A 12,963-nucleotide genomic window follows, 5' to 3' on the forward strand; every position below is an offset into this window, starting at 1 on the left:
GGTGCTGAACCACCTCCGGAGCGATGCGATTTTCGGACCAGAAAGGTGCAAACCCGGGCTCTCGACGGAGGTTTGCACGTCCGGACCCCCCGCGCAGCCTGCCTCCGACCTTCTCACCTCCGACACACTTCGTCCCCCTCCTTCTCCTCCTCCTCGCAAGGAGCTTTTCCTCCCCCTCCACCGCAGTGACAAACCAGCCCCGGTCACGCCGAGTCGCTGACACCACAGGACAACTTGAGGAGCCGCCGTCCATTCCGAAAAACCCGGTCTTCCCCCCAGTTCCCTCGCGGGCCGGGGCATCCCCAGCGCTCCCCGTCGGGATACCCGCGGGCGGCGGGGACGGAGCTCCCAGAGCGCGGCTCGGATGGGGGGTTTTAAGCGCGATTACAAATAAAGGATAATAATAACAATAATAATACTAACAGTAGTTTTGTTAGGCGGCAGGGCCCGGCCGGACCCAGGCCAGGGGTCGCGCTAGGCACCCCCGATGCTCGCACCCCCTTTGTGTGCGCCCGAGTCGCCCGGGCGCCGACAATGCGGGGCCGGCCAAAAGTTGCGAGGCGGCGAGTTGGGACGCGGCGGGACCCGCAGCCCCCCGCGCAGGGCTCTTTGTTAGCGGGGCTGTCCCGCACCCTGACGGGCCGGCGATGGGGTGGCTGGGACCCTCGCAGGACCACCCTGGATGGGGCGCTCCGCGACCCCGCAGGGCCGGGACCCCCGAGTGCGGGCGCTACCCCCGCACTCCGCGGGGTCCGGCCCGGGGGGGGGTTGAGGGCAGGGGGGGCTGCGCCACAAAGTTTAGTTGCGGGGTGCGCGGCGGTTTGCGCGGGGGTTCGTGTGGGGCGCGTACTCACTTCTCCCTGGCCTGGCTGTCAGACGGGACGCTGCTGTTGCTCTTGCCTTTGCCGTACATGCCTGCGGAGAAGCTCCCGACTGTCACGCACCTGTCAACCCATCACCGCCTCCCCGGGACCGGCCCCGTCGCCACGGCGACCGCGCCACTCGCGCGCGCCATTGGCCGGGCCCGCCCCCGGCGCCGTGATGGACGGGGCGCACGGAGGGGCCGAGCGGGCCCCCCGCCCCGCCCCCGGCCCCCCCCGCCCCTGCTCCGCGCCGCTCTCGCCGCCTCTCCCCGGCGCAAGGGGGAATTAGAAACGGTTCTAGAAGGATTTTTAAACAACCGGCTGTTCCCGGCGCCGGCCGTCCGCCCGCCGCCGCTGCCGCCGCCGCTGCCGCCGCCGATGGGGGAGCGCCAAGGAGAGACGCAAACTGCGGACCGGATTCGCTGCCAGCCCCGTGTCCGCGGCCTCCCACCCGCGCACTGAGACCCCCCGACCACCCCCCGCGCCCCCACCAGGGCGGGGGGCACTCCTTGCCCTCTCCTCCCCCACATCATCCGCTCTCAGCCCTCACGGGGACACCCCACCCCGGCCAAACACAGCCCCGAGGGTCCCCCCCGACAGCGGGTCCCACCCCACCGAGGGTCCCCCTGTTGCCCCACGAGGGGAGGGACCTTCCTCCTTTGCGACGGGAGGGTGAGTGCCGGGACCGGCCTTAGGCAGCTGGAGGTGGGGAGGAAACATTTCCTGCACCAAAGCAGCGTGACTTTTTAGAGAGGCTAAAAAAAAAAAAAAAAAAAAAAAGGTAAAAAAAAAAAAAAAAAGAAAACAAAAAACGAAACTGCCCCACTGTCTCTAAAGAAAATTCGAGGAAATGCTTTGATTTTTTTCTTTACAGTTATATCGCAATAATTGCGTGCTCACAAGAGGTGGTAGGAAGGGAGCAGCCACTGGGGCCATTTATTGCTTGATTTTTTTTTTCTTCCTCCTAAACCACAGTCCCAAATTGTGCAGGTTTTGATATCTGGTTATGTTTAAAGTGCGACTAACCTTGTAAACCCACTCACGTGCGTAACTCCTGGGTGGGGGCTTTTAGTAGTTTAATGTTTTGTATTTAATGTCAAGCCCTTTCTCAGGTCGGGCCAGGTTGTAAATGTGCCCATCTCCACGTCCTGTCGGCAGGCAAAGGTCACGGGCAACCAGCGCCACAAAAAAAACCCCAACCAAGATTGGAGGAGGGAAGTTGTGCCAGACGTGGACCACCAGCATCTGTTTATCATTGCTGGAGCTGCAAAGGGAAAAAAAAAAACATCCTCTGGATTTTGAGCTGCCAGAGCGAAGGGAATGGTCGATGAGGTGAAATTGAGGGGGGGGGAGGGGCATAAATAAGAGTATTGATGAGCGACTGGAACAAATTAGCGATGTCAGCAGAGACAACAGGAAGAAGTAAGGGAGGCTGGAGAATCCGAGGTGCTTATAGCAGTTCCCTACACGATGTGGGTTGTGTGGGATGTCTGTGCTGTTGCAACCCGCCACAGTAATTCATCAGATTAGAGCACACCACAACATTTTGTGCTAAAGTTGGTTGTCTTAGGCTTATACCTCATTTTTTAATTTTTTTTTTATTATTAACACTGGGAGAGAGTGGTTGGAGTGAATATAGGGAGAGAAGTAAATAAGGCTGACATCAGCCACCCTGGTGAGATCAAGGCTCCCAAATTACACCGATGAGACCAGAGGAAGAACAACGAACAAGGTGGCAACAGTGGGTTGTGGTGTGAGGAGAAAGAGGGAAAACAGAAAAAGACGGGGGGAAGGATAAAAGGGTAGGAAAAGCTCACAGAGGAAATTAAGGAGGAGGAAATGAGGAAGCAAAGCCCAAGCACAGTGCAAGAGGAATTTGGGTGATAAAAGTGGGGAAAGACAAGGAGGAGAATATGAGAAGTTAATGAAACGTGAACCGATGGGAGGAGTTTTGGCCTCATTTAGGCAGAATAATGCTTACATGTGTTGTACCATGGAATTTAGGTTGGATATGAAGCTGATGGCATTCAGGGTGACCATGGGCAGCAGAAAATGGTGCAAAGAAATGCTGGGAAAGAATCAGGGCATAGAACAAAAAAAAGACTTGGGTTGTAAGTAAGGCATAAGAAAGGAGATTTGATGTGGGAAGGAAAGGAGTGAGCGTGGATATCCTTGGCCAAACTACAAAGGTAAATTACACAGGTACAGATCATTGTAATCCAGAATACAGTTTCCATCCGAATATTTGCTTGCCCTTGGGGAAGAGCCATTATCACTCTATCAGATACAATGAGTTTCTCTTGTTCAAGGCTTTATGCTGCCACCCTGACCCGTGGTTTTAGTAAGGCTTTCACACCAGACTGATAACCGTGGTGAAATCCTTCCCGGTCAAGACAATCCTCGAAATCTGTTGTTTTGTTTGCCTCAATTGCTTTGGTTGATTTATTTGTGGTTCGTGGGGGGAGGGAGGGAAGGGGGATATTTTGAGAAGATGGCTGTATCTGTGTTGTGTCAGCCCTGGAAGGGGAGTTTTGTTCTTGAAAAGGACAATGTTGAGGTGTTTCCTAAAAATGTGATGGTGAGATAGCTATTAATGTCCTTTCGATATGCAGCACAGCTAAAAATGCTTTGTTCCCGTTTTTCATGTGATTTATTTGCATTTCTGTGATTTATTTTGGTCTGAAGGACCCCAAATGACTTGTGTGCTCGCAGATCAAGATGTGATCTGGGGCAGAGCGGGAGGAACTTCAGGAGGGCAGGGCTGGACACTGAGACAGGATCAGGATGGCCCCGTTCCCAGTGAGGCTGGTAAAACTCCCTTGTCTTTACAGGTCTGCTTCCCAAGCTGCCATTAAAATTCAGGTGATGACTTTGTAATTTTGCTTAGAGATCCTTCAGTGGAAAAATGCAGAAATAGTGCTAACAGTTATTTATTATGCATATGAAAACTAGAGCACAAAAAGGAATAAGGTGCTTGCAGGGCACTGCTGTGGGTTTGCCCAGCTGATGTTACCACTGCCTTTGGAGGAATGATATCAGTAAGTATTATATACCAGCACCCCACTAACAAAATTTCATCACGTGAATGCAAAAGTTTGCTTATTAAGCAGGTAAATTAACAAAAAACACCAAAAGAGTCTAACCAAGTTTGATGTGTCATTAGTTCTTTCTGAGAGTGTGGATACTCGTATAATATCCGTGTATGCCTGCCCTTGCTCCAGTCGTTCTGAGCACAAACACTGCTCTCAGAAGCAGCAGTTGTATCTCATGAGGCCAACCCTGTAATTAATGAGATTTGAGGCACAACTACTGAGACAAAATTTAAGTTTCCAGTATCAGAAATGAAGATCCAGTCTTTGGTAAAAAAGGGGATAAGGGTGGCAGTACTTTAAAGCTTCTCAAATCGACATTGGAAAGGAATTCACAATGTATTTTTAGAGTGTTATAAAAATCTCTTACATAATGCTGATTAATTCCTAGGTTTTAGGGAAGAGCACTAGGCTTTGTGTATAAGAGTGTTGACCAGCTAAGCCACTGAAAAGGGCTGGTTTGGGCTGGATTTTTTTTCCCCTTTAACTTTTTTTTTTGATACAGAAAGCTGCAATTATTCAATTATTACAGGATTTTGCTTTTGTTTGTGTGTGTATTTATTTTTCTGGAAACTGCATCTTATTCTGGGAAGTCTTTATCATTTTAAAGCATATGTTATGTTATGTTATGTTCTGTTATCACCCTGTCTGAGATATAGGATAGCTACAAAGTGGGTGGGGGTTTTTTCCCCCCTCTGTCTTGCTGCAGCTAGTTACAGTATGGATTAATGTTAAGGATATCTGCAGTGAAACATTACTTATGTGGCTGTGTAGGACTCACTTAAACAATGTCACTTATATTACAGAATCATGATTTTCCTGGTGCAATAATATGTACAATTACTTTATATTTCTGTCCATTCTGTTGATTTTCAAAATCATTGATTAATCTAACTGGCAGATTTCACACAGCTCCTAACAAAGGGCTATTCAGGAAATTAAGTCAGTAAATGGTACTCCCTTATTTTAATTCTAGTTATCTATACTTATTGTTGTGTAGCTGGGAAGATTTTTTGGACAAGATACCATGGAAAAGGGATGCTTTTGTTTAGTCTTTTTCAACAGATATATGACCGAGGCAGCTTTGAAGCCTTCCTGAAAAATCCTCCTTCCTTCTGTAGAATGTTTAATCTTCCTGTGGAGTGTCTAACTATGAGACTCACTCTGAGAATTCCATTCTTTTGCCATACAGATGAGTAAGAATTCCTCAGGTAAGTGAGATGAGTCCTCAATTGTTACTGCAGAATGAAGGTAGGAGGAATATGTGGGTCCAAACAAAACGTTTATTTGCCCCACTTTTCTACTCAGGAGGAAATGAAAGTACTTAGAGTTCAGGGTAGGGATGGATGATCCTTATGGGTCCCTTCCATATATTCTGTGATTCTGAGTCTCAGAGAAAGGCTTACTAATAATCCAATAGCCCCTTTCACTTTCTTTTTCCAGTGAAAACCAAAATTTTCTTCTGGCTTTGGAGAAGGAGCAAAGATGATTTTGCAGCCTCCTGTTACACAGTTCGTCCACGAAGAGGCCACACAAATATGACCAGTTTAGAAACAAAACTTGGTGAGAGTAAACCTTTATTGCTCTCATTGGCTGTGATACAAGGTTTGATTACACATGTGAGTGCTCAGGCTCCCAGTTTGCAAACATGTGCAATTCAGAATAGGGGAAATTATCAATAAAGGGCACACAGTCTGAAACCTACAGTGGAAAAAACACACATTTGTGTGTACTGGTTTCCTCCACTTTAGCTGTCACGACTTCGTTCTCTGGTGTTTCATGTGGTTTCAGCTCTCCCTGATGCTGTTTCCACTGGAGGGGCTCTCACACACGGACACTCACGTGTGTGTTTTTGGTGCTCGCTAAGAAAACTCGTGTTGTCTCTCATGAAGAAAAGTTCAGAAACAGTCTCCCTTCTCTCTCCAATCACATATTTTTACTTCTAGAACTGTCATTGCCACTCTTTTTTCCCTGAAATTTAGTTAATAATCGGATTAAAATTATTTCTGACATATACATAAACACCCGTGGCATGTGAGGTCACTGTTTAGCTGGTTGTTTTAAGCCATTTGACTAAAACTGTGCTTTAGCAGACAACCCAGTTTGGGGGGGGGGGGGGAAGTAAGAAAAAAAAGTACATAGCCTCTGTTATTAATCATTTGAAGGATAGATGAAAGTCACCATTGCTGGTTCAGTGATGTGTCACATCAGGAATGTGGTTCTTTGTGCTGTGTGTGGCAATGACCAGAAGAAAAACAGCTCTAGAACTGGGGATATAAGTGGATGTGAGGCTAAATGGGACCCCAATTCCACACAAAGCTCTTCATGAGCAGATCTATCTTAACATGATGTGGGTGCAGGGATTTGTGACAAAGGACTTTACTGCTACACTGCCTTCGCTGCCACTTTTAGCAGTTAGTGCTGTGTTAAAAAAAAAAAAAAAAAAAAAAAAAGCCCAACCAGAAATCACATTAGCAAAATCAAAATTGCTTTTATTTTCAGGGTCACTACCCTCAGCAATATGTTGCAGGAAAAGGTTGATCACAGTATGGAGCTGCTGATAATTCCTGAGTTGGTTTGTCATATGCAGACTGCTGTCGACTTCAACAGGCTTATTTAACACATTTGTTTCTTTTGGGTTTAGGATTACTCAAAATGCAATTTTGTGAAGCTGTACTGAGGAGGTTGCCTGTCATGGGCTGTAGGCCTGCCAGGACTTAGGTTGCACCAGTATAACAGCAGAAAGACTTTGACTTTAGCCAAGAGTTAGCCACGATTAGGGCAAATATCCTTTTCAGAGTGCTCAAGATTTTTACATATATTGAATTCTGTTCATAAAAAAGAGATTCCAAGGCAAGCAGCAATGCTCAGAGTGAAGATCTGGGAAAATAAATGGCCCAAAGCCCGTCATACTTTGACAGCCTTGGCAAACCTTTACACAGTTTTATAAAACAAACATGTATGATGTTCTATTCTCTGGGTTGGTCTTTACATTAGAAGTTCATACTTAACTCAAAAGATGAATAAAATGGTACTCTCTCTCTCTCTCCACATATTTACTGAGCACATATTGGTGAATTAAGTGCTGTACCATATCAGCCCATCCAAACCTACAGCTGCTCTGTGCAGCTTTTCTGCCTTCGTTGAGGTGTATACCCCCTAGAAGATGGAGATCATTCCAGCCTGTTCTGTGGGCTTGATATTGCAAGGAGCTAGTTTCTCTGGATCTCAAGAATCATAGAAAACAGAACAATTGTCTGTGGTGTTGCTTTTCTTCTCAGTCAGTACAAAATGTGCTGGTGGACTCTGATAACTGAGTGTTACTTCATTTGTTTTCAACACCAAGATTGCAGCTTCTTCTACATTTTGTGAACTACTTGAGGTTTTCAGTTTCAGTTAAGAATAGATGTTTTGAAAAGTGAGAAAATTTTGCCCTGTTTTGGACCTGTGGCCCAAGGAGAGAGTGGTGATGATTAAAAACACTGGTACGTATCACATCAGTTATACCAGCTGGCCAATAGCAGTGTTAAAAGCAAGGAAGGAAATCACAGCATTATTCATTTATTTATACTTATATATGTTTTATTTCTCTTAACTCATACACACACAGACACGCACATGACATCGTTCATATATATTGTTCATCTGGTAAGGAAGAAATAAAAAAAGAAATCGATACCAGTGTGCATATGTGTTCAAAAGCTTAGTGAATTCTTCAAGCTCTGCTGGGGATCAGGTTTCATGAAACTGCAATAAAAAAATCCTTTTTTTACCTTGTCTTTGTGTGTTCCGAGGTGGGTTTGTAAGGTTTGAATTACTGGGTAATCACCAAGAAGTCTCCTTTTCATGAGCCTGCAGCTGGGAAATGGACAGTTTAATATTAATGGAAAGAACAAACTCTTCTCCTTTCTCTCTCCTTTCTTATCTGTACTTCTGCTTCATCATTTCCTTCTCCGAGGTCCTTATCCCGAAACTGCCTTTGTTGAAGTCCGGAATGAACTACAAAATCAGGAGTAAAGCCCAGTTTTTCAAAATCCCATTTAATGACTGCAGTGAGTGTCATATGACACCAACCTGTAAATATTCTGGATAGAAAAAATCAGATGCATTGATGTATCTGTAATTATTTATTTAACTGAGAAACTAATACCACATGAATCTGCAGACTTTCCTTCCAAAATAGTTATTAAGTGCCATGCCATCACCATGCCAGGGGAAGGTATGGAAATAATCACTTCTGGCTTCTAAGGGAAAAAAAGTAATAAATGTTTATTGAGAATGAATTGGCACAAATGACTGAACTTTAGGAGAAGTAAACAGCAGCACAGTGTCTGTATATAGATATACACAGTGGTGTATATCTACTTCGGGTCCATCCTGGCTTCCCAAACAAGTTCAGCAAGAAATTGAAGTTAATTACTGAGATTTAGCACATCACCACTTTTTTACATTAAGGGACACTTCTTCATTTAAGCCAACTGCTGGAAATCCGATATTATGGATAAGAGAGGACAACCCCAAAGTGGCATCTCTAGATCTAAGGTAAACATAAAGTTAACCCTTTTTGGGCTTTCTAGCACGAAGGAGCTCTTGGCATGCAAAGGGATGTGAGAGCCTGTTGAGAGCCCACAGAAGCCATGGGACTCAACTAAGTTCTAAAAGGCTTTCTTCTTCTCCATTTATGCATGTAAATGGTATATTTGAACAATTTGAACCATGCTGATGACTTCTTTGCTGGTGTTTGAGCTGTGCTTCCCATATCTAAGCCCAGTGTTGGTAGAGAGCTGAATCCTCTGACCTCTTGTGAGAGATCTGTTTGCACAGGCAGAGTGCGGTTCTCAGGGCTGAAGCCACTTGGTTTCTCCCCAGGTGGTCTTTCTGTCCAAAGAAATGTGGTGCTGTGGGTCTGTGAGGAGAACCAAGCCCTGGTCCGAGTGGCTGGAACAGAGATCGTTAGAAAACCGGGTCCTGAATGAGGGAACAAAGATGCCTTCAGGCTGTGTAACAAACGGAGCCTTCTCCCATAAGTTCTCTCCTGTTGAGTTCTCCACATTCTTTCTGCTTGGCATGGTGTTTTCCTAGGATATCTGAGGAGGGAGGAGCCTGAAGTTTAAGGCAAATTGTGTCATTTAAAATATCCTTCTTTTATGGTCAAAATTTATAGCCCAGCTTTGTGATGCTTGCCTCCTGACCTGTGGTAACCTTTTTCCCTTGATGATTTAAAAGTGACCTTGAGAAGCAGAGATATTTTTATTTCTTCCATTTCCTTTTCTTTCCTATTTTTTCCCTTCATTTTCTTTGGCTCTTAAAAAAAACAAAAAACAAAAAACAAAAAACAAAACAAACAAACAAAACCCCCACACCCGAACAACTCCAAAACATTCTTCCAGCAGCACAAGATATGTCTGACTAGTGCATCCCAAGGTATGGATTTCAGCGAGGAAGGAAGACATGCATTTTTTATATGACTGTTGCTACCAAACATGAGTGCAGGGCAGGAAGGCAGGTCTGGAAAACCACCTCTGTGGCCTGGGAGGGCATCATGTCCCATTATGTCAACTTACTTAATTCAGACACTGGCCAACAAACCAGGGATGTGGAAAGGCATCTGTATGGAAGAGAGGGGGTTTTTAATCTTGCACACTGGCCTCAGGGGTTTTGGTTCAGAAACAGGCAGGATTTATATAGAATTCCCAGAATACAGCTGGTGCACCCATAACTGCATTGGCTATAATAGGATTTTTTACTGTGCTAGGAATGAAATACCAGTCTCTCATTGTTATCTTTCTTCGTGCAGCTGTAAAGAATTTATTTGTGAGTTTTACAATATCCAGAGGTGGTTCCTTTGTACCCTTTTTCAATAAAGTTGAAATGCCAAAAGTTCTTTAGTTTGTTATTACTCTTTGCCCAGCACAAAACCCTTGTAGAAATCCTGAGACTGGCATCTCTGTCTGATTGTGAGCCTTCTCTTAAAGAGACCACCTTAATTTTCCTGCATGGTCCTTTCCTGCTGGTCCTTCTGATGCCATTTTTCAGTCAGTCCCAATATTGAGCCTTTTCCAGCGTGCTGACATGCCAGACTGGTGAGATGTATATTTGTGGTTCTTAAGACCTGCATTATTTTATGTGTTCTTGGCAAAAATCTGGGTGATACCTCAGGTTTTAAGCATTCAGCATATTCAAATTTCTTGTAAGCCTGAAGTGGCCCACCTTAGAATGGAAAAAGTGTTATCTATTACTGTGGGCATAAAAATGTTTCACTAGGAGAAGATCTCTCAGCTGCCTGGAAAACCAAGGGAGCCTTTAACACTAAATTTCCTGTTGCAAGACTACCATTCTTTAAAGAGTTTTTGATTTCTCATTGCCTTAAGGGGAATGAGGAGTAGGCAGCAGTGTGACTTCCCAAACACTCCACTTTTCCATCCTCAATCAGTGGCTGTTCGTGCGAATTGTTCTGGATTTGATTCTGCGGTTTGAGCATATTCAATCCTGACAAACACAGCCCTTTTTTCTAAAAAGCTGTCAGTATTAAAGGTAACTTTCATGTTAATGGAAATGACAAATTAATCCTACAAAGAAATACACAATAATAAAGAGAGGCTGGTTTAGATTATATTTCTCTTTCTCCTTGCATGCTGATTGTTTAAAATCAATTTTAAGAAATCTCTTTTTTTTTTTTTTTCCAGTGGGACTTTTTTTTCCTCTTTCACTGACTATTATGAATCCCCTTTCACCTCCATAGGTGCTTGCCATGTCTGGGGAAACTATACACTCTAAATTCAGATGTGGCAGGTCTGATCATGTTGTCTGATCGTGTTTCCCATTGAAACCAGGACCATTTAGGACAGTGTAGGACTAGGAATTATTGCTAAGGAACAAAGAAACAACAAACTTGCATTTTTTGGAAGCAGACATGAGGGAAACTATGAAGAAAATCTTTCTCTTAACCCCTTCCAGTGAATCTACCACATATATACAGATCTTCAACAGCCATTCCCCAGCAGTCTTCTCATTCAAGAAGTACGTGGACCAGATGGAAGTCAGAGCAGTAGGGGACTAATAAACTGTTTTAAGGTTCTCAGATTAGGTCTGCTTAAAAATTAAAAATGGATTTACAAATGCAAGCATCCAATCAGAATGTTGTTCCTGATTTCTGAGTCTCCAGCAGTATCTGGCTCGTAATACAAATACAAATGTCATAATTTGTTTTCCATCTCCTCTGATGTCAACGTAAACAATCTTTTGGATGGATCTGGATGTTTCTCTGCATCAGTATGAAGCCTAACTCAACTGTATTGTGTGAGTTTATGAGAAACAGAAGGGAAATCTGACAAGTTTAGTGACATTGTCCAAGCTATCTGAAACACAGAGAATGTCTTACTTAATGAGAAGCACATTAGACTTTAAGATATGTGCTATATTTGTTGTTTTAGTGAACATTAGGAGCCAGCCATGTCAAGACTTGAGCTAAAATGACTAGGCCAAAGCAAAAAAAACTTGGGGAAGGCAATATTCACTCTGTTCGTTCATATTTGTTTCTATTTTTTTCCTTTCTATTCCTTTTGCTATTCCTTTTAAAAATAACCTGGTGAATCTTACCCTGAAAATTATATATATATATGTATATATATATATATATATGTTTTGGTCTTTGTCTTCCAATTTGAATTTGAATTTGGATTTCCCAAGGAAGTCTCACACTCAGACCCAAGTTACCAAAAGCATTTGTTTACTGGTTGTAAACTATTATTATCTGCTGACAGCGGGCTTGAAGCCCATCTTTACACTGACTTACTGGAAATATTTTAGGACTTATTTTTCAGAAGCAGTTCAGGCAAGCAGATGAACCTGAGTGGTACTGCATGTAAAATTCTCCTGTTCTGCTCTTGGTGTGGGGATTCAAGGGTCAGTGTAACCCAGAATGAAGGATGCTGGAGCAGTGTTTCTTCACTTGCCTCTAGGCCTGGCTCTTCATTTTGAAGTGCAGTCACTCCTTGCTCAGCCAACAATGTTGTTTACCACAAAAGGCTCAGCAAAAAAACTACTGCTAACATTGCTCCATGGTCAGTTGTGGTTTTGGAAATTAATTTCCAGGCTACCGTGAGGAGGTTTATGGCAGAGTGTCTCTCCTGACTGCCAGAAGTTGCACAGGACCTTTTCATACACAAGCAGCGGGTTTTAAAATATGCCCTTGCTTAGGCACATTATTATTCTGAACGTCTCAAAGTTATGTTCTCACTCGTCACCATAGAAATGATTATACAATTACGTACCCGTTTTTCCACAGAAGGGCTGCCTGTGTGTCTGGGTATGGATACAATGGCTCTCCAAGGCACTGAGGAATTGCTTGACTGCAAATCAGAGACCATCCCTTCACTTCCCAGGACCTGGCAGGGGAGGAGCAGCTGCTGACCAAGCGTGTTTGGAGAGAAGCAAACAAGGCAGGCTGTGGGCACATTCCCTCCTGCAACACACCTGGCTCATCCTTAAGGAATCTCCTCCCTCACTCAATAATACATGTTGTATTCCCTTTTTTTAAACCCTTTTCCAGTTATATTTCTGTCCCACTATTCTATTTGTCAGCAATTGTTTTTGCAGAAATAATCTTTTATGAATCCTGGGTTTAGTGCCCAAGTTCCCAACAAGTCCTAAAAATTCCCTTCTCTGAGCAGTTACATGCATTAAGGACTCTCATCAAAGCCCTTTTCAAATTTCAAACTATCCTAAGACTGGTTTGTTCCTGCATGTCAAGGAAAAAAGACACTACAGCATTACATAAAATATTCTGCTGTGGTTTCACATCTTCTTCTGAAGGCATCACCCTTAGAAAAAATATTGACAAACAGACATAATTTCAGAGAAGGAACAAAGGAAAATGTCCAGATGCTGATGCGATAGAATTTCTGGGTCTTATATATATATATATATATATGTATATATATATATAAGCTTTTATATATATATATATATATATATATATATATATATATATATATATATATATATATATA

General features: G+C 43.8%; 1 protein-coding gene across 4 annotated transcripts in view; it reads right to left on the minus strand.

The window, feature by feature from the left end:
• Positions 1-1,006, minus strand: part of SSBP2 (single stranded DNA binding protein 2) — a 130,899-nt gene extending 129,893 nt beyond the window's left edge. For all 4 annotated transcript variants that reach the window (XM_027881103.1, XM_027881081.1, XM_027881092.1 and 1 more), the window contains exon 1: positions 855-1,006. In XM_027881103.1, the coding sequence (XP_027736904.1) occupies positions 855-913 (59 nt within the window). In that variant the 5' untranslated portion in view covers positions 914-1,006. The remainder of the gene's footprint in view (positions 1-854) is intronic.
• Positions 1,007-12,963: the final 11,957 nt, after the last annotated feature.

The sequence above is a fragment of the Empidonax traillii genome, unplaced genomic scaffold (genome assembly GCF_003031625.1).
Source record: "Empidonax traillii isolate 1590-97213 ecotype Southwest subspecies unplaced genomic scaffold, ASM303162v1 scaffold6:size4315531, whole genome shotgun sequence".
Taxonomy (NCBI): Eukaryota; Metazoa; Chordata; class Aves; order Passeriformes; family Tyrannidae; genus Empidonax; species Empidonax traillii.